The 26,343-nt window shown below is 42.9% G+C and overlaps 2 protein-coding genes across 3 annotated transcripts in view; both read left to right on the forward strand.

The window, feature by feature from the left end:
* LOC120061213 (guanine nucleotide-binding protein G(I)/G(S)/G(T) subunit beta-1-like) overlaps positions 1-8,326 on the forward strand; it is a 73,986-nt gene extending 65,660 nt beyond the window's left edge. The window contains exon 11 of the mRNA XM_039010842.1: positions 8,127-8,326. The gene's annotated coding sequence lies outside the window, so the exon portion shown is untranslated. The remainder of the gene's footprint in view (positions 1-8,126) is intronic.
* A 1,410-nt stretch (positions 8,327-9,736) lies between these two features.
* The window catches only part of nadka (NAD kinase a), a 32,752-nt gene continuing 16,145 nt past the window's right edge, over positions 9,737-26,343 (forward strand). For both annotated transcript variants that reach the window (XM_039010844.1, XM_039010845.1), the window contains exons 1-3: positions 9,737-9,991; positions 15,772-15,933; positions 20,591-20,674. In XM_039010844.1, the coding sequence (XP_038866772.1) occupies positions 15,785-15,933; positions 20,591-20,674 (233 nt within the window). In that variant the 5' untranslated portion in view covers positions 9,737-9,991; positions 15,772-15,784. The remainder of the gene's footprint in view (positions 9,992-15,771; positions 15,934-20,590; positions 20,675-26,343) is intronic.

Consider the following 26,343-nt stretch of genomic DNA (forward strand, 5'->3'; position numbering starts at 1 on the left):
CTTTACCCCAGTCCTCAGCAGTCCAATCCCTGTACCTTTTGCAGAATATCAGTCTGTCCCTGATGTTTTTCCTGGAGAGAAGTGGCTTCTTTGTTGCCCTTCTTGACACCAGGCCATCCTCCAAAAGTCTTCTCCTCACTGTGCGTGCAGATGCACTCACACCTGCCTGCTGCCATTCCTGAGCAAGCTCTGTACTGGTGGTGCCCCGATCCCGCAGCTAAATCAACTTTAGGAGACGGTCCTGGCGCTTGCTGGACTTTCTTGGGCGCCCTGAAGCCTTCTTCACAACAATTGAACCGCTCTCCTTGAATTTCTTGATGATCTGATAAATTATTGATTTAGGTGCAATCTTACTGGCAGCAATATCCTTGCCTGTGAAGCCCTTTTTGTGCAAAGCAATGATGACGGCACGTGTTTCCTTTCAGATAACCATGGTTGGCAGAGGAAGAACAATGATTCCAAGCACCACCCTCCTTTTGAAGCTTCCAGTCTGTTATTCGAACTCAATCAGCATGACAGTGTGATCTCCAGCCTTGTCCTTGTCAACACTCACACCTGTGTTAACGAGAGAATCACTGACATGATTCAGCTGGTCCTTTTGTGGCAGGGCTGAAATGCAGTGGAAATGTTTTGGGGGGGATTCAGTTCATTTGCATGACAAAGAGGGACTTTGCAATTAATTGCAATTCATCTGATCACTCTTCATAACATTCTGGAGTATATGCACATTGCCATCATGCAAACTGAGGCAGCAGACTTTGTGAAAATTAATATTTGTGTCATTCTCAAAACTTTTGCCCACGACTGTACACCCCTCATGGTGAGACACTTGAAGATTATCCCCCATCTCTTCTCGACGCACGATGTGGTATACTGGCTCACATCTGGGTCTTGGGGTCCAGCAACTGCAGTGACACGACAGAAGGTGGGCTTCTGGGAGTTCAGACGTGTTCTCTTCACGATGAACGTTTGGCTTAGCTGGCCACTCGTCTGGACTTTGAATGAGAAACGGGGGTCCTTGGCTTCATCTGTTGGGCTCCGCAAGGTCTTTCATAGTCTTGCCTCTTGTGATGTCATCTGCGGGATTCCTCGCCAAATCCACATAGCACAATGCACGGAGGTCTGTAAGTTTTTGAATCTCAGCCACCCGGGTGCCTACAAAAACTTTAAAGTGGCAGGATTTCCACTGCAGCCACATCAGCAATGTTGTGGAATATGTCCACAGCGTGGTCTGGTCTATCTTCAAGGTAAGCTCTTTCTCTAGCAGTGACGGCTGCACAGAGCTCCAGTCTTGGCAAGGAATGTAGTCGCTAAGGAGAAACTCTGGACCTGGCCATCAGGAATGACAGGTAGGTCTTGTTTTGACTATCTTCTGTTCTCAGGTACGCAACAGACCCGTAGGCCTTCTCTGAAGCGTCACAGAACACATGGACCTCTCTGGTGACACTCGACTGGTAGACATCTGCAGGTACGTAGCGCCTAGGCAGGATGATGTGTGGCAGTATCTGTAGCTCTCCTTCCCAATTGTTCCAAGCTTGGAGAAGATCTTGAATGAGAAGAGGGTCATTCCAGTCACGATGTTTATGCCATAGGTGCTGGACCAACACTTTGGCTCAGGTGGTGTACACCCGGAGGACCCAACCTCACTGGTTCGATGGGGGTGATCAAATGAGGATGATCTGCACCAATGAGGACTAGAGGCTTGGCTTTGATGAACAACTGTAGGGGGAGACCAACCAAGTGTTTGTACCACTTCTGAAGTTTGGTCACTGGATAGGAATGGTCTGCTAGTCCAAGGCGGGTTGTAGTGAAGGCCCTTTGATTTGGAAACTGGTCTTGGATTGCGAGGCATTAGAGTTGCGAAAGGTCACTGATGCACCACAGAGGGTCTGGATGTCCAGGCGAATGGTTCTGAGGGCTAGTTATTCTGTGTTCCCCTGTAACCCAAGCTTCTGTGCAACATCTGGAAGGAGCATGGTATGCTCGGACCCGTCGTCCAGAATAGCGTAGGTGTCTAGGGTACCGTCTCCAGGGTGTAGGAGCACCCCGATCACCTTCAGTAGGACGCGATTACAATCAGCTGGTCTGTCCAAGTAGAGCACCTCTGTGACTGTGCTTACCAGGCACTCTCCGGGTGGTCTTTAGCTCCTTGAAGGATGGATGTTGCACGTTTCGCCCTTCTGACTTCTGCCCAAGTCTGTCCTTAAGCACTTTTCTTGATGACTGGCCATCATATTCTTGACACCAGGACATACTGTAACCACTCTGAGAACTCAAGTAAGGTGTATGTAGTACCTGGCTGACGAAACATGTGACAGTGGAAGTCTGACCTCATCTCGGATGGTAGCTTGCTGAGTAGGCATGCCACATGAGACTCACACATCAGCTCTATGTTGCCATCTGGACCCAGTGTCCGGAGCATGCCCACTGAGGATTAGACCTGTAGTTCAAACTTCTCGAAGGCAGCTGTATCTCCAAGGCGTACATCGGGATAGTCCATGACACTGGCTATCTTCTTCAGAGTGATATGGTGTGGCTGTCCAAACTTCTCGTTCACGGCTGCCATGGTGTCTGAGTAAGGCATGGGGGAGTTGAGATATGAATCTACCACTAGGCAGGCTTCTTCTAGCTTTAGGTGATCCACTAGGATCTGATACGTGAAGAGCTTGTTCCCGTCAGCTGGCAGGATCTGACTTGGGTCTCGGCTGTTGAAGTTAGAGTTGATGGCCTAGGCCCTCTGTAGGTCTGCACTGCTGCTGCGGCACTGGAGCCTCTAGAGGGCTGTGGATGGGGTTAAGGTTATGGCCCAGCTATCCATGGAACTTGACCTGTTCAGTGACCTGGTGGGTGCTCTGGTTGCCTTTGGCTGGCATCTCTTCATGGCTCATAGGCTGCTGCATGAGGGTGAGCCCTTGGAGGAAAAAACTGCCGGGTCACTGCACCGACGTAACGCTGTGAAGGTGCAGCACTGGCCTGGTGAGGAGGTTGGCTATAGTCCACATCAGGGTGGTAGCTTGACTCTGTGGGACACGGCGAAGGTGTAGCCGCTCTTGGAGGGTGGCCTGGAGTCTTGACTACTGATGATGGTCTGCTCTGCTTAGCAGCAGCGGAAGTAGCCTGATCCCTCATGACTTTGAGCTCACTCATAATCTTATTCCCTCGTCTACCAGCAAGCTCCTCGTGCAGTGGCAAGGGCCGAACCTAATCGGGAGGAAGATGTGCCCGGTGACCTACGAGGTGCTGCCCCCGGACAAGGGTAAGGAGAAGCAAACCTACCATGTGAACCTCCTCAAGGCCTGGGAGGAGAGAGAGGAACTGTCCAAGGGGATGTCCTTCCTGGTCCACAGAGTAGAAGAAGAGGACGTGTCGTACGGGGTCCCAGAGGCATGGAAGGGACGAGTAGAGGTCATACACTTTAAAGCAAGATGAGCTGAAGCAGCTGTTTGGCAAGTATCCGGCCCTCTTCAGTTAGAGGCCAAGAGGAACAAAGGTTGTGGAACACGTCATCCGTTGGAAGCCTGACCAGAACCCTGTGCTTCAGCATCCTTACCCTGTGCCTGAGAGGCTGGTGGTAGCCCTCAAGGAAGAGGTCCACACCATGATAGAAATGGATGTTGTCGAGCCATCGTCAAGTGAATGGAGCAGCCCCATTGTCATTGTCCCAAAGAAGGATGGCTCTTTGCGCGTCTGCGTGGACTTCTGTAAGGTGAATGCCATCTCCCAGTTTGATGCCTACCCCATGCCCCGCATTGACAACTTACTGGAGAGAATAGGTAGAGCTCATTACATCACCACATTTGGATCTCTGCAAAGGGTATTGGCAGGTGCCCCTGGACGAACACTGCCTTCCGGATGCCGATGGGCCTGTTCCAGTTTAAGGTTATGCCGTTTGGCCTTCATGGGGCCCCTGCGACTTTCCAGAGGCTGATGGACAAGATCTTCCAGGACTGTGACGATTGCTGTGCTGGCCACTTGGACAACGTGGTGATCTACAGCCACTCCTGGGAGGAGCACATACAGCATCTTAGCAGAGGCCTGGGGAAGATCCATGATGCAGGCCTCACGCTTAACCTCCTGAAGTGTCAGTGGGCAAACCAGGTATTCGAAAATCAAGAAGGAGTGCCTGGCTATAAAGTGGGCACTAGATAGCCTCCGGTACTACCTTCTTGGGATATAATTTGACCTGCACACGGACCACAGAGCCCTGACCTGGATCCAGACCATGAAGGACCGGAATTCTCGCGTGACCAGGTGGTATCTGGAGCTCTGGCCCTTCCGGTTCTGTGTCCATCACAAGGGAGGAAAATAAAATGTCACGGTTGACTATCTATCCCGGCTCCCGAACTTGGTCGCTTCAAGAGTGGAGGAAGGTAATGTGACGGAGAAGTCCGTCACTGGCCGTGAGCAGCATTTGGTAAGCTAACACAGCCACACACACTCATCTCCCCGTCCTTGCTCCGTTTTCAGCTACATTAGCAATGTGGGTCGACACACAAGTTAACTTAGCGATCTTAGTTCATACATTACACACATTATTCTTACCTCCCTTCAGTAACAGTTTGGAATAGTATAAGGAATACGCAGACAAGCTTTCATTTTTAATTTAAGTGCCGTTAATTGTACTTATCAATGTTATGGATGAGCGAGCTGTTTGTTTGTATCTGTCCCTCTGTCTTTGTAGCTTCCGGGTATGCTGAAATAAGGATTTGAGCTATCGGCAATTGGGCTGGCTTTGTAGTGCCTGTCCCGAATGCCATTCATGTGAATGGGCGTATTGGAATACACCATGTCAGTAGTGATGGGATTCTGTAAATGTGTTATTGTGCTATATTGTATTATGATAAACCGATTACAACGGTTCAATTAAGATAATTCATGATATGTTTAGCTGAGTGGAAAATGTAGGCTTGGAATCATGTGGTGGATGCATTATACACTCAAGTTCATGCAGTTGTGTGAGGATGATGGTGCTGCTCAGTAGTGCTGTGTAGTTGCACTCCTGATCATTCATTAGTGAAGTCACGGCCATGTTGTTAGGTTGTATTGCCCTGTGCAGCAGAACCTATTGTAGCCATATTATTTATATCTTATTTATATACAAGATTACGAGGTAGGCTATGTGAGCCATAGACGGCACTCTTCACCACACCATAGCACAGCATGGTATGATGTACAATATTACTAAGACATCAAAACTATGAAATAACACATATGGAATCATCTAGTAACCAAAAAAGTGTTAAACAAATCAAAATATATTTTAGATTCTTCAAAGTAGTCACCCTTCGCCTTGACAGCTTTGCACACTCTTGGCATTCTCTCAACCAGCATCACCTGGAATGCTTTTCCAACAGTCTTGAAGGAGTTCCCACATATGCTGAGCACTTGTTGGCTGCTTTTCCTTCACTCTGCGGTCCAACTCATCCCAAACCATCTCAATTGGGTTGAGGTCGGGTGATTGTGGAGGCCACGTAATCTGATGTAGCATTCCATCTCTTTCCTTCTTGGTCAAATAGCCCTTACACAGCCTAGAGGTGTGTTGGGTCATTGTCCTATTGAAAAACAAATTCTAGTCTCACTAAGCGCAAAACAGATGGGATGGCGTATCGCTGCAGAATGCTGTGGTAGCCATGCTAGTTAAGTGTTTCTTGAATTCTAAATAAATCACTGACAATGTCACCAGCAAAGCACCATCACACCCCCTCCTCCGTGCTTCACAGTGGGAACCACACGTGCGTGCGGAGGTCATTCGTTCACCACCTCTGTGTCTCACAAAGACATGGCGGTTGAAACCAAAAACTCAAATTTGCACTCATCAGACCAAAGGACAGATTTCCACCGGTCTAATGTTCACTGCTCATGTTTCTTGGCCCAAGCAAGTTTCTTCTTATTGGTGTCCTTAAGTAGTGGCTTCTTTGCAGCAATTCGACCATGAAGGCCTGATTCACGCAGTCTCCTCTGAACAGTTGATGTTGAGATGTGTCTGTTACTTGAACTCTGTGAAGCATTTATTTGGACTGCAATTTCTGAGGCTCGTAACACTAATGAACTTATTCTCTGCAGCAGAGGTAACTCTGAGTCTTCCTTTCCTGTGGCGGTCCTCATGAGAGCCAGTTTCATTATGGTGCTTGATGGTTTTTGCGACTGCACTTGAAGAAACTTTCAAAGTTCTTGAAATGTTCCATATAACTGACCTTCATGTCTTAAAGTAATGATGGACTGTTGATTCTCTGCTTATTTGAGCTGTTCTTGCCATAATATGGACTTGGTCTTTTGCCAAATAGGGCTGTCTTCTCTATACCACCCCTACCTTGTCACAACACAACTGATTGGCTCAAACGCATTAAGAAGGAAAGAAATTCCACAAATTAACTTTTAACAAGGCACCTGTTAATTGAAATACATTCCAGGTGATTAGCTCATGAAGCTGGTTGAGAGAATGGCAAGAGTGTGCAAAGCTGTCATCAAGGCAAAGGGTGGCTACTTTGAAAATGTTTAAATAATTATAGGGTATGGGAGCGGGCACCAAGGGCAACTCACAAATCAACTGCCCCAGTTGTTCACTCACCCAAATATATAATATCAATTCATGAGGTAGTCTTCCACAAAGGACGTTAGGCACAACCGTTCATAGATATGTGGGGCCAACTCATAAAAGATATGCAAAATCTGATATGGACATTGTTCTTGTATAACAGTCTAAATGTGGCTTATTGGAACATGAAATATAATAATTAATTTTAAACCATGTGGAGATACAGAATTACATTCGTATATCCACTTCTCTTTGGAGTCATTTGTTGTCATAGTCAACCCTACGTGGTGGATGAACTTTTTCAATTCTGATGCAACGCAATTCATTAATAGAAAGATTTTGTTCTATAAAGTGTCTCGCAACTTGCGAGGTGGATTTATGTTCTCCAAGGCGTACTTTCAAGGCACGGGATGTTTTTCCAATATAAATCTTATTACAAGAACACTAACATATAAATAACTAATTTCGTAGTGCAATTTACACATTACTTTATCTCATAGGTCCTAGAAGTCTTGAGTGCATACCAAGTTAGAACATTTCCTTATGGTGCTACAAGAGGTACAAGATCTACAAGGGAAGCATCCTTTTCTGAATGCCTCTTTTCTCTCTTTGACCACATCGGATTTAACCAATATATTTGATAGATTTCTTGATACTTTATAGGTGAGTAAAGGTGGATTCTGGAAGGCAGAATTTAAAGAGGAGTCTGATGATAATATGTGCCAATATTTATTGATAATAGACAATGTCATGACGGCGATCATTGAAAGTAAGTATACAGTTTATAGAAAAAAGTGTATGTTTTTGTTGGGATTTATTAAGTAACTGGCTTCTGTTCAAGCTTAAGTTGTTTTTGAGCTTTATCAAGCCAGGTATCGGGTATCCTCTCAAGCCAAAACGCTCAAGGAGAGAATTTGATTGTCTATCATATTCTTCCTCTGTGTCACAGATGCAATGCAGTCTATGAAGTTGGTTTACTAGTAAACCTATTTTTAGGGGAGAGGGTGATAAGTATCAGCTGTCAATATAGTGTTTTCTATCTGTAGGTTTTCTGTAAACTCTAGTACTTAGATATTGTCCCTTCTTTGTAACAAATCTAAGAAATGTATAGTTATTTTCCATATTTAAGGAAATTGATTGTACTCTAGAGTTAATGTAATTAAGAAATTCATTTAATTTAGGAACCCGTCCAGATCATAAAGCAGTCGTCTATATAGCGGGTCCAATATTCAACATGATCTTTAACATCGAATAATGAAGTAAGCTTTATGTGACATCTTTTTGAGTGTGAACCCATTACACCTTTTTGTTTGTGTATATACTTCCCTGCCTCCACCTTATCACTGCATGGATCCTTTGAACCATCTGTATATAAAAACAAATAAAACCGATTATCTATACACAGTACCACTCGAAAGTTTGGACACACCTCCTCATTCAAGGGTTTTCTTTATTTTACTATTTTCTACATTGTAGAATAATAGTGAAGACATCAAAACTATAAAATAACACATATGGAATCATGTAGTAACCAAACAAGCATTAAACAAATCGAAATATATTTATTTCTTTGTTACTAATTTGTCTACAGGTAGACCAGAAAAGCCACATCCCTGATTGGCAGATGAGTGGCAACAAGGATTAAAAGCACCTGCTGCTCATCTGTTTTCTACAAATACTGTTTTGAATTAAAATACAATTTTACCTACACTGAAGAAGGCTGTAAAGCCGAAACGTCTATGTATGCTATCCCCGATGCAGTGAAAATAATAAAAAACATTGAATAATGAAGTAAGCTTAGTGACATCTTTTTGAGTGCGAACCCAGTATGCCTTTTTGTTTGTCTGAATTTGCAGGTTTTACGTACCAGCCAAGGTTCTTGGAGAGCGCGATGGTTCTCTTTTGATTAGGCAGGGGTGTATATCCCAGATTTCAATGTTAGATTATATGTCAGTGTATGCGGCTGAGTTGATGGTTGTGATTATAGGTCTGAGATGGGTGGAGGAGGTGGAGGAGGTGAAACCACTCAGTGGTGATCTTCTCTGATTCGGCTGCAGTGTTGAGTAGTGTGAAGACGGGCAGGTCGGATAGGGGAGACTTGTTTGTGGAGATGATGGTGCTGTTAATGGGATTGGAGAGGATGGTAGTGGTGGGAAGCTTTTGCTGGGTTCCCGCCCATATGGGTGTGGAGGTAAAGGAGAAGGACCATGTGGTGGCTAAGAGTGCTGTGAGGAGAGAGGGTAGATATTCAGGTCCCACTGGGCCGCACGGAAGTCAAGTCCTTGATCTAGGCAGAAGCGTTCGATCTTTGACCAACGGACTGGTACGTTAGTTGTAAGGCGAGGCAATTTTATCAGGTACACAGGTCAGTAAAGGATGGGATGTAGGAGAGAGGAACTGACTTGCCTAGTTAAATAAAGGTTAAAAAAATAAATGTTTTACCTTATCTGGCAAAGGTAAGTTATCCCGTGAGAGCGTTTGTTCCTAAAATACTTTGGTGTTTTAGGTGTCAGGTTTATGGACATGTTGCAGCACTATGTAGGAGGGAGAATCCTTGATGTGAGAAGTGTGCAGGAGGGCATGAAACAAAGAAATGTGTAGTGTTGGTGGAGAAAGTTGTGGGGGTGCCTATGGGGCTTGAGGTGGGAGGTGTCCGGTGAGAGAAAGGCAGGTTGAGGTTGCTAGGGTCAGAGTAGCAGTGAAGAGAGTGTTAGAAGAAGATGGGTACAGGGTGAGGGATCCTGAGAGGATTCCTGTGAGTAGGCAGAGAGTTATGGGAAGAATATGTGCTTCAGTAAGGTAGGTTTATTGGCATTCATAGCTATGGTTGTCAATTGCATTGCAGAAGTGGATCGAAAGTCACAGAAAATAGAGGTTGTGGTGGCCGTGGCAGAGAAATGCTTGGGATTGCGAGGTTTTACTTCAGAACAGTTGCAGGGGGTGTTGAGTGGTCTGGAGTAGGATTAGATAGGGTAAAAAGTGGAATAAGGTGGTTTTGTATTTTATTTTTTAGAAAGGGCTAATAGTTGGCAGGGTAACTTTTCCTTTTCCCCAATTGTATAGTACCGTATCACAAATAATTTAATATAGGTAGGCCGTGAATGGCCTCACACTCCAGTACAGTAGGTGGCGGTGTATGCAACTTAAATTTGATGCGATCAGCCAACACTATCCCGAAGAAGAAGTCACAGGCTGCTGCGGGGATACAGCTGGAAACTATTGAACGTCAGACAGTTTTCTGCCAGGAAGCAGAAGACCGTATATGTAGCCAGGCAAGTCATAGACCGTATAAGTGAAGAAGAGGCAGTTCGAGGGAACAGTAATGGAGAAGCTTTGATCCAACGTTTTTCACGCCACTTCGAAACGAAGTGATTTTCATAGCAGGTTAAGAGAGCCTTTTCGGCAGTGTGGCCCCAATTCTTCGTGTCAAATCATAACGGCGTGTTACCTCAAACGGTGAGCTACCTTGAAGGCGTTGATGTAAAGTAGCTAGCTAGCCGAGTTTGCTTGCTAGCCATCAGACACGCTAGCTAGCGCTTAAAAGTTAGCTTGGACAGCTAGTCCGGATTTCTCTGTTGAAGCTGGTTAGTTAGCTACCTTTTTAGCCTGACATTTGCTATCAGATAGCTCACTAGATAGTTAGCTTGATAACTAGTTAGGTAGCATGCTTAGCTAGGTACTTGTTGTGTTGCTGTTAATTGAACTAACGTTTAGGTAAATACAGTAGGTTGAAAGCCGACGCCGAAAACAGTGGTTGCTCGACCTACGTCGAGGAAGGAGAGCATTGTTTTGTAATCGACAATGAAATATTCTTATGGTTACTGTTGAATTTGTTGGCACCTTTAATTCATGCACATTTTCTCAGACAAAGTAACTGTGTCAACACTGTCTGCTCAGTCAAACGTGTAAACCTGGAACCAATCAGTACTCCTGTACGTACCTCTCATGATGAAGGCAGCCAATGGCCTGCTTCTACCCAACTAAAATGTAAATACAGCCTCACATTCGGATCACTATTTCATGTCTGTGTTTTGGGTCAGAGAGACTAACTAACTTTAGCTCCCAAAGACTGAATGACGTAACATAAATATTAGTTTGGGTGCACTTGAAATGTGCAGTATGCTATACGAATGGTCTTGATGTGCCTGCTTAGGAAGCTAGTGTTTCATGAGCTATTTCTCAGTGAATTCAATTTAAATTAACTAGTTGCAGACTTAAACATTCAATCATAATTTTCATATAAATCCAACCAAAATAATGTAGATAGAAAGATTGTATGTTAGAATGCAGGTTTAAAAACGACAGCTGCATATGTATATTAGCCAATACATATGGCATAACATAAGCGTACCTTGCAATGTGAACTAATCTAAAAACAGTTGTACAATGCGCTCTGCAATTAAATGACCAGATTTTGATTTCTAAACCAGATTATTTCTCAAATAGAAACTGCCCAATACTAGGGCTGGGAATTGCCAAGTAGCTCACGATATAAACTCAGCAAAAAAATAAAGAACCGTCCTCCCACTGTCAACTGCGTTTATTTTCAGCAAACTTAACGTGTAAATATTTGTATGAACATGATTCAACAACTGAGACATAAACTGAACAAGTTCCACAGACATGTGACTAACAGAAATGGAATAATGTGTCCCTGAACAAAGGGGAGCGGGGGTCAAAATCAAAAGTAAGTCAGAATCTGGTGTGGCCACCAGCTGCATTAAGTACTGCAGTGCATCTCCTCCTCATGGACTGCACCTGATTTGCCAGTTCTTGCTGTGAGATGTTACCCCACTCTTCCACCAAAGGCACCTGCAAGTTCCCGGACATTTCTGGGGGGGAATGGCCCTAGCCCTCACCCTCCGATTGAACAGGTCCCAGAGGTGCTCAATGGGATTGAGATCCGGGCTTGTCGCTGGCCATGGCAGAACACTGACATTCCTGTCTTGCAGGAAATCACACACAGAATGAGCAGTATGGCTGGTGGCATTGTCATGCTGGAGGGTCATGTCAGGATGAGCCTGCAGGATGGGTACCACATGAGTGAGGAGGATGTCTTCCCTGTAACACACAGCGTTGAGATTGCCTGCAATGACAACAAGCTCAGTGCGATTATTCAGTGACACACCGCTCCAGACCATGATGGACCCTCCACTTCCAAATCGATCCCGCTACAGAGTACAGGCCTCTGTGTAATGCTAATTTCTTCAACGATAAACGCGAATCCGACCATCACCCCTGGTGAGACAAAACCGTGACTCGTCAGTGAAGAGCACTTTTTGCCAGTCCTGTCTGGTCCAGCGACGGTGGGTGTGTGCCCATAGGCGACGTTGTTGCCGGTGATGTCTGAGGACCTGCCTTACAACAGGCCTACAAGCCCTGAGTCCAGCCTATCGCGGACAGTCTGAGCACTGATTGAGGGATTGTGCGTTCCTGGTCTAACTCGGGCAGTGTGATATTTGGATGTACTGATCCTGTGCAGGTGTTGTTACACGTGGTCTGCCACTGCGAGGAGGATCAGCTCTCCGTCCTGTTTCCCTGTAGCGCTGTCTTAGGCGTCTCACAGTACGGACATGGCAATTTATTGCCCTGTCCACATCTGCAGTCCTCATGCCTCCTTGCAGCATGCCTAAGGCACGTTCTCGCAGATAAGCAGGGACCATGGGCATCTTTTTCTTTTTGGTGTTTTTCAGAGTCTGTAGAAAGGCCTCTTTAGTGTCCTAAATCTTCATAACTGTAACCTTAATTGCCTACCGTCCGTAAGCTGTTAGTGTCTTAACGACCGTTCCACAGTTGCTTGTTCATTAATTGTTTATGGTTCATTGACCAAGCATGGGAAACAGTATTTTAACCCTTTACAATGAAGATCTGTGAAGTTATTTGGAATTTTACGAATTATCTTTGAAAGACAGGGTCCTGACAAAGGTCTGTTTCCTTTTTCCTGAGTTTATTATCAAGATACTTAGTTGAAGTTGGAAGTTTACATACACCTTAGCCAAATACATTTAATCTCAGTTTTTCACAAAAAAAACTGAGATTTAATCCAACAAAAATTCCCTGTTTTAGGTCAGTTAGGATTACCACTTTATTTTAAGAATGTGAAATGTCAGAATAATAGAGTGATTTTATTTAAGCTTTTATTTCTTTCATCACATTCCCAGTGGGTCAGAAGTTTACATACTAATTGAGTGTATCTGGTAGCATTGCCTTTACATTGTTTAACTTGGGTCAAGCGTTTCAGGTAGCCTTCCACAAGCTTCCCACAATAAGTTGGGTGAATTTTGGCCCATTCCTCCTGACAGACATGTTTTTCATAATGTACGTTTTATGCATATACATTCGAACAAAGAACACAATCACAAATAGTGTTTCACCATTTATTTAATATGTAGACATAGCAAAGGTGTCTCAGGCAGCATTTGAAATATCTAAATATAGTGTAATATACCAATCAATGTATATCAAGTGCGGTGGAGGGCACAATCTTAGTGTTGCAATCCAGAAATGAGAGCATTACCATCTATGTCAAAAGCCTGGGTCTCTGATGGAGGCTGTAGAACTGTCATCAATGCGTGCTTCAGTATTACCCACTTCTCTCTAGGAGAATTTGTGTGCCCAGGCCCCATAGGCATATCGAAATGATCCCACCCTGGTCACCGATGTAGAGAGAGACAAGTGCCTTAGCAGAATGCAATCTAAAGCTTGTGTGGTCCAAAGACGACAACTCTACCATCTATGGCAAAAGCCTGGAGGGACAATAGAATTCTTACCACTGCATGTAACAATAGTAGAATCTGTTTGTCACTTGTCAGACTGATTCTATATTGAATTTGAGGTGCTCAAAAACAAGCTTGTGTATCTGTAGTTGGTGTTCTTCAACTTCAAAATGCACTATGCTGTGTAAGACAAAACCCACAAAGAAAGACAACAGGAAAATACATACGTGGTCCCAATATCTAAAGAGGGCAGTGCTAGTTCAAACTGCAGTAGGATGGTTCTCCTCACAGGTGAATGAATCAGCCCATGCTTGGTGAATAGCACTTGGTTGATCTCTGGGAGCAGGACACAGGAGAGCTGGATAGATCATGTGAGACAAGAATAATTCAAATAAATCACCACAGCAAAGGAATGTAGTTCGTGAGCTTGAAAATTTACATCCTGACAGTCTGAGGCAGGGTGCTCTGCAATCATCCTCCAACTATTGACTGGGATCATGTGGCATATCTTGTCATTATGAATTTAATTAGTGTGTCCTGACTTGATGACTGTATTAGCTTTACAATACTTGTCCTATAGATTTTTGTGGTCTTAAATTATTACTTGGAATAAACTGATAGCTAAAATGCTCCTTGTCCCGGAATGACATACTAGCTAGTGATAAAGCTATCTTCTCCTGCTAGCTAGCAACAGATCTACTTGTTGTAATTAGCTAGCTAACTAGCAAGATAGCTACTTTACTAAGGTTGTTTGGAGTCATTTTACAGCTTGCATTGATGGTATAATGATTCTGTTACTACAACTAAATAAAATACTTTACCTGATAGAGCAGTTTGTCGAACGGAGATCTCTCGAGCTGTCACCAACTGTTATCTGCCTTTGGTATGGATCATGTCATTGGCAGACGTATTTAGCAACAATAGTACCATGGATAGTACAGGTGTTGTGATTGGTTTACAGTGTAGTACTAAGCAGTGTTTGCCTGTCCAGCTAGCAAACATAAAATGTAGGTATTTAGGAATAATTTGGAAGAATTGACATTGCCAACCAACAAATGTGTTCAGAAGAAATAAATATACACTATGTATAAACCAGCTCCTCCATCGACAGTGATCATCTCAAAAACTAAAGCAGATGGCTTGTACGGCCCACCACCTAAACATTGGCTAGATTAATTGCCATACAAGCGGGGTTTAATAACCTTGCCGTAGTAGGCTCCATGACAAGAGATGCACTAGTACTAACCAAGTTACTTGTCATACCAGCAGTGGTTAGACTATTTTGGAAAAGCGAGCTAGCTAACTTAGCTGTAACAGGTAGCTAGCAAGGTAGCTATATCTCGTTATTAGTTCTGCAGTAGCTAGCTAGCAAGAAAACAATGTGTTGACTGGCTTGCAATCACATTTCACTTTATATGTAACTAGTGTTAGGATTTATGTTTAGGCACTATAGGCTGTTAGCATATTGATTGAAGGTGAATGATGTTTTGTTGCACACACACACACAATACAGAGGGGGGTAGGTGTGTAAAAACTGACCACCACAGGCCATAAAAGCTGTGGACAGTCTGGAGAGGGGAGGATCTCTCTAGACCAACCAGGAGTTTAGAATACTGGACAATACCATATTAGGAACTGTTTCAGTGAATGGTCGAGGGGGACACAAGATGGAGCTGCTCTACCCAACAACCAGATGTGGAGAAGGAAAACGCCAAGGGGCTTGGACAAGTTTGGGGGCCCACAAAGGAGGAGCAAGAGTATGAACCATGCTAAACCTCTACTATGATAGGCCAACTGGACAAGTTGAGAATAAACTTGTCATAGTATAAAACTACTATTTTGAGTACATTCCACAGTTCTCTGATCTACCCTGCGCGGAGATCCAGTGAACCCGTATATACGAAAATTGCATTTACCATTTATCGTTTGAGTTTAATTAAAATACTTAAAATATATTCGGTGACTATGAATCACATTTTGTCCTGATGCCAGATTTGAACTGACGCAAATCTCTTTCACTAGCTAGCTATCTAGCTAACGTAATGCTGAAAGAATGATCAACGCAATATGATATGTAGCTAGTAATACTTCATGGGTAATGTAATCTGCACAGTCGGTGTTCCTATGCAATTTCTTGAGCCTCCATACATACATACAGATATAAGTTCAAGGTGTTTTCAAAGTTTGTCATATGCCACTGACTAGCTAGATACTTTGTATGCTAAATGTTGCACATACATGCTATAACGTTACCAAAAAGACAACATGCTTAAGTTTATCTTGCATGAGTACTAGGTACGCTGACCTTGCGTTCTAAGCTAGCGGCTGTATCATTTGGCGTTTGTCAACAGTAGCCCAAAGCTGAAGCTTATAGACTCATATCATATAAGGTTAAACTCTGGGCTATGTAAACCGTAAAAGAGACACACTTTTGAAGGCAACCTGTTACCCTGCCTTGTTGACTGTGTAGACCTGACGCCTCCATTTTTGTCCCCTCTTGGCCTGTGTGTTTCCTATCAGACTGTGATTTGAGATGGAAACTGGAGAGCAGGTTGGAGTGGAGGCTGTCCCCTACTGCTGTTCTGACTTCGATAGTGGGGAGACCCCCGCCCGTGGCCTGGCCATCCGCACCAGAAAGACCCGCAGCTTGAGCACCTCATCTGCCACTGCTTGCGACTACAGGTACCGTATTATCACCCCGTTTTCACTTCACCGTGTGGAATACTAAAATAAACGATGGAACAATCAAATTTAAAGTCACTCTTGGTTTTCTCACTACCCTATTTTTTGGTTATTCACATTGCCTTTTTCATTTTCAATGTGTATGCGCAAATTGTATATGCACACTTCTGGGGTTGCCAGGTTTCTCCCCAAAGAATGTAACTGTGGCACTGCGCCACCCTGTGGATTGGCTGCGCCACTATGTAATTAAGAAAATATATATATAAAAACGCAACATGTAAATTGTTGGTCCCGTGTTTAATGGGATGAAATTAATGACCCCAGAAGTGTTCCATACGCACAAAAAGCTTATTTCTCTCAATTTGTGCACATTTGTTTACATCCCTGTTAGTAAAAATGTTTCTTGTGCTGGGGACAATAAAAGGCCATTCTAAAATGTGCAGTTATGTCACACAACACGATGCCACAGATATTTCAAGTTGAGGGAGCGTGTAATTGGCATTCTGACAGCAGGAACGTCCACCAGAGCTGTTGCCAGAGAATTTGTTACTTTCTCTACCATAAGCTGCCTCCAACGTTGTTTTAAAGAATTTGACAGTACGTCCAACTGGCCTCACAACCGTAGACCACGCCACCCCAGGACCTCCACATCCGGCTGCTTCACCTGTGGGATCGTCTGAGACCAGCCACTCGGACGGCTGATGAAACTGAGGAGTGTTTCTGTCTGTTGTAAAGCCCTTTTGTGGGGGAAAAACTCATTCGTATTGGCTGGGCCTTGCTCCCCAGTGGGTGGGCCTATGCCCACCCATGGCTGCACTGCTGCCTAGTCATGTGAAATCCATATATTAGGGCCTAATGAATTTTAAATTGACTGATTTCCTTATATAAACTCTAACTCTGTGAAATTGTTGCGTTTTTAAAAATTTGGTTTTGTGCACAATTTTGTACTTTTCATTTTAGGCCAGGCACCACATCCAAATAGGGTAAAAAATAAATGCTCTAGAATGCACAAAATAGCAGATACAGGCAGTTAATAACTTTTAGCCCCCCCCTGTGCCGTACTCAGCAGCACCACTACCTTGTTGGAGAATCCTGCATGCTACAACCATGATTATGAACATCTGGTGTTGGCAAAACTGTGTTTTAGCAACTGAGAATGAGGCATCTGTCATATGGTAGTGAGTATGACAGTTGAATCAACATAAGAGATTTCCTGGTGTGCAATGCTTTTCAGATAACACACAGACCCATAAATTGCCACTTTCACACTTAATTTATTCCGTCTTGGTAGGCCTAAATGTGCTAGCCTCTCTTTTGCAGTGTGGTTTGAGGTTGACAGAGAGCACATATACGCAGCCCATTACGACATGTCCGTGGTTTGAAATTGCACCATCTCAAATGTGAAATACTGTATAGTCCCTCAGACAACCAGAGCAGAGGTTTCCAGGAAACGACACATCAAGTGTATTTCCCCACGGTGGATGATGCAGGGAGTGGAGGGAGTGTGTGTGATGGCAACTACCAGCTGAGCCCTCCGTGAATTATCATAGTCTTAAGCATCACACACACAAACACCGTGTGTTTGTCTGCAGCCTGTAGTGTAGTAACAGATAGCGAACCTTCAGAACCAGACAGCTAATAGGATTTGCTAACCTGAGTCACGTGACCTGACTGACCAGAGGGCCTTCTAAGAGAGGCAGTCCTCTTATCCAGCGCCATCAGAGCAGGTGAACTCATTTAGCCCAATTGGAAATGGCCATTCACCCCTAATACAATCTAAGTACTGGTATTTTAATGAATTTGAGAAAATATGAGTTCAGGATTTTTCCACTGCTGCACTCTTGAGGCTGGCTTACTATCTGTATTTGAGAACTTAGAAGATAAAAGGTCACTGTGTGTGAAACGGAATGTTTCTTTGGTTGCAGCCTAATTTATTATGTTCCTGTTTCATTATTCGCTGTTGCAGTATTTCCAAAGCTGAGGTTGGACATTAAAGTTTTAATCAGTGTTTGAGATGAATAGTATTTCTCAATTGGTTAAGCTTAGACATTTCAGATGGGTGATGAGGGTGTTGCATAATATCATATTTAATTTGACTTCCTTCCAAAATAATGTGTATTACCAGTCCTAGAAATTAATCATACCTGTATCTGAAGACATGTTCCAACGTCTCCTGAAAATTGCCCCCCCTTTAACAACACAACATGGCAGTAGAATTGTCAAAATATAATACTTAGAGCGGCAATTATTTTGCAACCTCTCATTGTAAATGAGAGGATGTTGAAAATGTAGGCCTAGCCTATGCAGGATGGGTACATTATTGTTTCATAACAAACTAACAGACCCAGGGCTTAGTATGCATTCTTCTCATGGTTTGAGGTTTCATAAATTATTTTGAAAGGGTATCCTGAGGTGTCTCGACACATTTACACTACCGTTCAAAAGTTAACACCTACTCATTCAAGAGTTTTTATTTTCTACATTGCAGAATAATAGTGAGGACATCAAAACTATGAAGTAACACACGGAATCATGTAGTAACCAAAAAAGTGTTCAACAAATCAAAATATATTTGAGGTTCTTCAAATAGCCACCCTTTGTCTAAATGACAGCTTTGCTCACTCTTGGCATTCTCTCAACCAGCTTCATGGGGTAGTCACCTGGAATGCTTTTCAATTGACAGGTGTGCCTTAAGTTAATTTGTGGAATGCCTTAATGCTATTAATCACATTGAATGAATCTCTATATTATCCTTATATAATGTTTCACACGTAACGTATAATATGTAGCCTACGGCAGGTGACCATATGATCCAATGTCTCATTATAATTTTTTTTTTTATTGTATGTCTGTATATATAATTATAATTTGTTTTATTTTTTCTTTCTTTGTTACGCTCATCTGTTATTGTCACTTTGTCCTATTGTTGTCTAATATCTTTTCACGTTTGTCTTGAATGTTGTTAATTGGAAAATGCAAAAATAAAATATTCAAAAAAAAAACAAAAAACAAACAAGCTTTGCAGACCTGGCTATAATTTCAATTTCATCCCCCTGAAAAGATAGAACAAACCCAGCAAAAAAAGAAACGTTCCTTTGTCAGGACCCTGTCTTTCAAAGATAATTCTTAAAAATCCAAATAACTTCACAGATCTTCATTGTAAAGGGTTTAAACACTGTTTCCCATGCTTGTTCAATGAACCATAAACAATTAATGAACATGCACCTGTCGAGCGGTCATTAAGACACTAACAGCTTACAGACGGTAGGCAATTAAGGTTAGTTATGAAAACTTAGGACACTAAAGAGGTCTTTCTACGGACTCTGGAAAAACACCAAGAAAGATGCCCAGGGTCCCTGCTGATCTGCGTGAACGTGCCTTAGGCATGCTGCAAGGAGGCGTGAGGACTGCAGATGTGGCCTGTGCAATAAATTGCAATGTCCGTACTGTGAGACGCCTAAGACAGCGCTACAGGGAGACAGGACGGACAGCTGATCGTCCTCGCAGTGGCAGACCACGTGTACCAACACCTGCACAGGATCGGTACATCCAAATATCACACCTGCGGTACAGGTACAGGATGGCAACAACTGCCCGAGTTACACCAGGAATGCACAATCCCTCCATCAGTGCTCTGACTGTCCGCAATAGACTGAGAGAGGCTGGACTGAGGGCTTGTAGGCCTGTTGTAAGGCAGGTCCTCACCAGACATCACCGGCAACAACGTTCTCTATGGGCACAAATCCACCATTGCTGGACCAGACAGGACTGGAAAAAAGTGCTCTTCAACTGTCAAGTTGTCCTTGATGTCCTTTGTTTTAAATGTATTATATATACATTTTCTTTGCATTGTTTGCTGTTTTCTTCTGTCTCTTCCTATTTTCTCTGTAGTTCATTCTCTTGGTTGTTGGTGCATTGGGGGGTTCTTGTGGGTGGGGAATGTATTTTTTAAATTCTTCTTCTTGGTGGGGGGGCTGTGGGAGGGGTCTTGAATGGTTGAGGGACAGCTATTGGGGAACTGTGGGGGGATCTTGGAGGGTTAGGGTTCACGTTTTTTCGCCTGGTGGGAGATCTGTCAACGTGCCCTTGAGCAGGGCATTGACCCTGGATTCTTCTGTGTGTCGCTCTGAATGGGAGTCTGTTGGATGACTGGTATGGTGTCGTTGTTGAGCGGCTTCACTGCAAGTATATTGTATGTTTCGGATAATCAATATATACAAAAAAAATTTAACTCCCAAGACTGTTGGAAAAGCATTCCAGGTGAAGCTGGTTTAGAGAATGCCACGAGTGTGCAAAGCTGTCATCAAGGCAAAGGGTGGTTATTTTGAAGAATATATTTTTGTTTGGCACTTTTTTGGGTACTACATGATTCCATATGTGCTATTTCATAGTTTTGATGGCTTCACTATTCTACAATGTAAAAAATAAAGACACCCTTGAATGGGTAGGTGTTCTAAAACTTTTGACTGGTAGTGTATAGCTATTACTTTCTGACCTTTAAAAAAAAAAAAAAAAGTAGCTATTTTCACCTAAACACAGGGGAGGAACCAGAAGGGTTTGATTTGAGAAAGACCAGACTACTGGAATTATTTTCATTTTGGTTATCAGTATAAGAATAATCACTTGCCTGTTTCTCTTTGTCATTCAAATGTTTCAGGAGAAATCAGTCTCTACATGGACCAAGTCCTGTGACCACTTTTGGACCGAAAGCATGTATGCTGCAGAATCCACACGCAGTCATGTAAGTCCCTAACAACAACTGAAGTTTTTAAATTACACATGGTGCTTGTGATTCTTACCAACTGTGGGGGGGAAGAGTCACTTATTTTCCACACAGTTAATTAGAATGTATTGAGTATGTGTAACATAATTGAATCCAAACCATAACTCAATATAAATTTCCTGAGGTAAGAAACTTGGATCACTTTCACTGAGGGCCAAAATAGTTTGAATCTCCCCATTGTAGGGAATGACTCCTAAATGATATTTGGACTCAAGTGGAAACCTTTTTCATTTGTAATTACACTGAACCAGTCAGACAACATGGACTGTTCACCTGCATCCAATAAGTAAAGTCTTCTCCATTCCATTGGGGTCAAGCTAGGCTTTGTTTGCCTGGTTAAGGTTATACTCTGCCGCTTTCCCATGCTGAAGATGGATCTATGACAGAACAGAGAGCCGGTGAAGTGATTAGCCCGCTTCTGTATACATCTGGCCCTTCTTTGGACACTGTTAACAAACCTCCAAACGAGCTTCAATGCCATACAACACTCCTTCCGTGGTCTCCAACTGCTCTTAAATGCTAGTAAAACTAAATGCATGCTCTTCAAAAGATCGCTGCCCGCACCTGCTCGCCCGACTAGCATCACTACTCTGGACGGTTCTGACTTAGAATATGTGTACAACTATAAATACCTAGGTGTCTGGTTAGACTGTAAACTCTCCTTCCAGACTCACATTAAGCATCTGCAATCCAAAATTAAATCTAGAATCGGCTTCCTATTTCGCAACAAAGCTTCCTTAATTCATGCTGCCAAACGTACCCTCGTAAAACTGACTATCCTACCGATCCTTGACTTCGGCGATGTCATTTACAAAAAAGCCTCTAACACTCTACTCAGCAAATTGGATGTAGTCTATCACGGTGCCATCTGTTCTGTCACCAAAGCCCCATATATTACCCACCACTGCGACCTGTATGCTCTCGTTGGCTGGTCCTCGCTACATATTCGTCGCCAAACCCACTGGCTCCAGGTCATCTAAGTCTTTGCTAGGTAAAGCTCCGCCTTATCTCAGCTCACTGGTCACCATAGCAACACCCACCCGTAGCACATGCTCCAGCAGGTATATTGAACTGGTCATCCTCAAAGCCAACATGTCCTTTGGCTGCCTTTCCTTCCAGTTCTCTGCTGCCAATGATTGGAACGAGTTGCAAAATCACTGCAGTTGGAGACATATCTCCCTCTCTAACTTTAAGCATCAGCTGTCAGAGCAGCTTACCGATCGCTGCAGCTGTACACAGCACATCTGTAAATATCCCATCCAACCAACCTCATCCCCATATTTGTTTTTCTGCTCTTTTGCACACCAGTATTTCTACTTGCACATCCTCATCTGCACATATCACTCGTGTAATTTGCTAAATTGTAATTACTTCGCCACTATTGGCCTATTTATTGCCTTACCTCCTGACTTCATTTGCACACACTGTCTACAGATTGTTCTATTGGGTTATTGACTGTACGTTTGTTTACCCCATGTGTAACTCTGTTTTTGTCGCACTGCTTTGCTTTATCTTGGCCAGGTCACAGTTGTAAATGAGAACTTGTTCTCAACTGGCCTACCTGTTTAAATAAAGGTGAAATAAAAAAAATCTGCGGCCGTATCCATAAAGCGTCTCAAAAGCTCCTATGAATCCTGCTAAAACCTGTTAGAAGACAAAAAAACTGCGGGCTCAGTCGGTTTTAGGATGATGTTAAAGGTTCAATGCAGCTGTTTTTATTTCAATATTACATATTTTCTGGGTAACAATTAAGTACCTTACTGTGATTAATTGAAAACAATGTTCAAAAGAAGCAAAAATAGCTTCTTAGGAAAGAGCAATTTCTCAAGCAAGGATTTGTCTAGGACTGTTTGGGAGTGGTCTGAGTGGGGAGGGCAAAACTGAAAACTAGGTCTTACTGGCAGAGATGTGTAGAAGTCTCTTATTGGTCTATTACCTAATTTATCGCCTGGTGATGTCACCAGACAGGAAAACTCCTTCCCACCACAACAGGCTGAATTTTTAATTTATTTTATTTAACCAGGTAGGCTAGTTGAGAACAAGTTCTCATTTACAACTGCGACCTGGCCAAGAATAAAGCAAAGCAGTGCGACAAACAACAACAAAGAGTTGCACATGGAATAGACAAGCGTACAGTCAACACAGAGAGAAAAAAAGACTATATACAGTGTGTGCAAATGGCGTGAGGAGGTAGGCAATAAATGGCCATAGTAGCGAAGTAATTACATTTTAGCAGATTAATACGAGTGATAAATGAGCAGATGATGATGTGCAAGTAGAGATACTGGTGTGCAAAAGAGCAGAAAAGTAAATAAAAACTATGGGGATGAGGTAGGTAGATTGGGTGGGCTATTTACAGATGGACTATGTACAGCTGCAGCGATCGGTTAGTTGCTCAGATAGCTGATGTTTAAAGTTAGTGAGGGAAATGTACGTCTCCAGCTTCAACGATTTTTGCAATTCGTTCCAGTCACTGGCAGCAGTGAACTGAAAGAAAAGGCGGCCAAAGGAGGTGTTGGCTTTGGGGATGACCAGTGAGATATACCTGCTGGAGCGCGTGCTACGGGTGGGTGTTATCGTGACCAGTGAGCTGAGATGAGGCGGAGCTTTACCTAGAAAAGGCTTTTTGATGACCTGGAGCCAGTGGGTCTGGTGACGAATATGTAGCGAGGGCAAGCCGACTAGAGCATACAGGTCGCAGTGGTGGGTGGTATAAGGTGTTTGGTAACAAAACAGATGGCACTGTGATAGACTGCATCCAGTTTGCTGAGTAGAGTATTGGAGGCTATTTTGTAGATGACATCGCCGAAGTCGAGGATCAGTAGGATAGTCAGTTTTACTAGGGTAAGTTTGGCGGCGTGAGTGAAGGAGGCTTCGTTGTGAAGTAGAAAGCCGATTCTAGATTTAATTTTGGATTTGAGATGTTTAATATGAGTCTGGAAGGAGAGTTTACAGTCTAGCCAGACACCTAGGTATTTGTGGTTGTCCACATATTCTAGGTCAGAACCGTCCAGGGTAGTGATGCTAGTCGGGCGGGCGGGTGCCGGCAGCGAACGGTTGAAAAGCATGCATTTGGTTTTACTAGCGTTTAAGAACAGTTGGAGGCCACGGAAGGAGTGTTGTATGGCATTGAAGCTCGTTTGGAGGTTAGTTAAGTGTCCAAAGAAGGGCCAGATGTATATTCAAACAGCTCTTAAACAAAGGGCATTTATCATTGTTTTCACAATTTCACAGTATTATTTCAACCTCATAGTGTGGAAATATACACTGAACAAAAAATATAAACACAACATGTAAAGTGTTGGTCCCATGTTTCATGAGCTGAAATAAAACAACCCAGAAATGTTCCATACGCACAAAGCCTTTTTCTCTCCAATTTTGTGCACAAATTTGTTTGCGTCCCTGTTAGTGAGCTTTCCTCCTTTGCCAAGAGATTCCATCCACATGACAGGTGTGGCTTATCAATAAGCTGATTAAACGGCATGATCATTACACAGGTGCACCTTGCGCAGGGGACAATAAAAGGCCACTAAAATGTACTGTTTTTTTTTCACACAACACAATGCCACAGGTGTCTCAAGCTTTGAGGGAGCGTGCAGTTGGCATACTGACTGTTGGATTGTCCACCAAAACTGTTGCCGGATTGAATGTTAATTTCTCTACCATTAGCTGCCACCAATGTTTTAGAGAATTTGGCAGTATCTTCAACAGGCCTCAAACACAGACCACGTGTATGGTGTCGTCTGAGCCAATGGTTTGCTCATGTCAACATTGTGAACAGAGTGCCTCATGGTGGCGGTGGGGTTATGGGCAGGCATAAGCTACGGACACAATTGCATTTTATTGATGGCAATTTGAATGCACAGAGATATACTGTGACGAGGTCCTGATACCCTTTTTTAAAATTTAGTTATCTGTTACCAAAAGACATGTATTCCTAGTCATGTGAAATCCATAGATTAGGGCCTAATGAATTTATTTAAATTGACTGATTTCCCGGTAAGAACTTTAACTCAGTAAAATCTTTAAAACGGTTGTTTATTTTTGGTGTGTGTATGTACAGTTGAAGTCGGAAGTTTACATGCACTTAGGTTGGAGTCATTAAAACTCATTTTTCAACCACTCCACAAATTTCTTGTTAAAAACTATAGTTCTGGCAAGTCGGTTAGGACATCTACTTTGCATGACACAAGTCATTATTCCAACAATTGTTTACAGACAGATTATTTCACTTATAATTCACTGTATCACAATTCCAGTGGGTCAGAAGTTCACATACACTATGTTGACTGTGCCTTTAAACAGCTTGGAAAATTCCAGCAAATGATGTTATGGCTTTAGAAGCTTCTGATTGGCTAATTTACATACTTTGAGTCAATTGGAGGTGAAACTGTGGATGTATTTCAAGGCCTACCTTCAAACTCAGTGCCTCTTTGCTTGATATCATGGGAAAATCAAAAATCAGCCAAGACATCAGAAAAAACAATTGTAGACCTCCAAGTCTGGTTCATCCTTGGGAGCAATTTCCAAACACCTGAAGGTACCACGTTCATCTGTACAAACAATAGCCGTCATACCGCTCAGGAAGGAGACGCGTTCTGTCTCCTGGTGCGAAAAGTGCAAATCAATCCCAGAACAACAGCAAAGGACCTTGTGAAGATGCTGGAGGAAATGGGTACAAAAGTATCTATATCCACAGTAAAACAAGTCCTATATCGACATAACCTGAAAGGCCGCTCAGCAAGGAAGAAGCCACTGCTCAAAAAAAAAAAAGCCAGACTACGGTTTGAAACTGCACATGGGGACAAAGATTGTACTTTTTGCACAATGGTCTGATGAAACTTAAACAGAACCGTTTGGCCATAATGACCGTCGTTCTGTTTGGAGGAAATAGCGGGAAGTTAAAGCTTGGTCGCAAATGGGTCTTCCAAATGGACAATGACCCCAAACATACTTCCAAAATTATGGCAAAATGGCTTAAGGAGAACAAAGTCAAGGTATTGGAGTGGCCATCACAAAGCCCTGACCTCAATCCTATAGAAAGTTTGTGGGCAGAACTGAAAAAGCGTGTTTGAGGAAGGAGGCCTACAAACCTGACTCAGTTACACCAGCTCTTGTCAGGAGGAATGGGCCAAAATTCACCAAATTTATTGTGGGAAGCTTGTGGAAGGCTACCAGAAACGTTTGACCCAAGTTAAACAATTTAAAGGCATTGCTACCAAATACTAATTGAGTTTATGTAAACTTCTGACCCACTGGGAATGTGATGAAATAAATATATAAAAGCTGAAATCAGTCTATTATTCTGACATTTCATGTTCTTAAAATTAAGTGGTGATCCTAACTGACTTAAGACAGGACATTTTTACTAGGATTAAATGTGAGGAATTGTGAAACTGAGTTTAACAGTGCCTTCATAAAGTATTCAGACCCCTTGACTTTTCCCACATTTTGTTAGGTTACAGCCTTATTCTAAAATGGATGAAATTATTTTTTCCCTTAAGCGACACACAATACCACATAATGACAAAGCAAAAAGTTTTTTTGAAATGTTTGCAATTTTTTACAAAATAGTAAACTGAAATTACGTTTACATAGGTATTCAGACCCCTTACTCAGTACTTTGT

Source organism: Salvelinus namaycush, chromosome 16 (assembly GCF_016432855.1).
Source record: "Salvelinus namaycush isolate Seneca chromosome 16, SaNama_1.0, whole genome shotgun sequence".
NCBI lineage: Eukaryota > Metazoa > Chordata > Actinopteri > Salmoniformes > Salmonidae > Salvelinus > Salvelinus namaycush.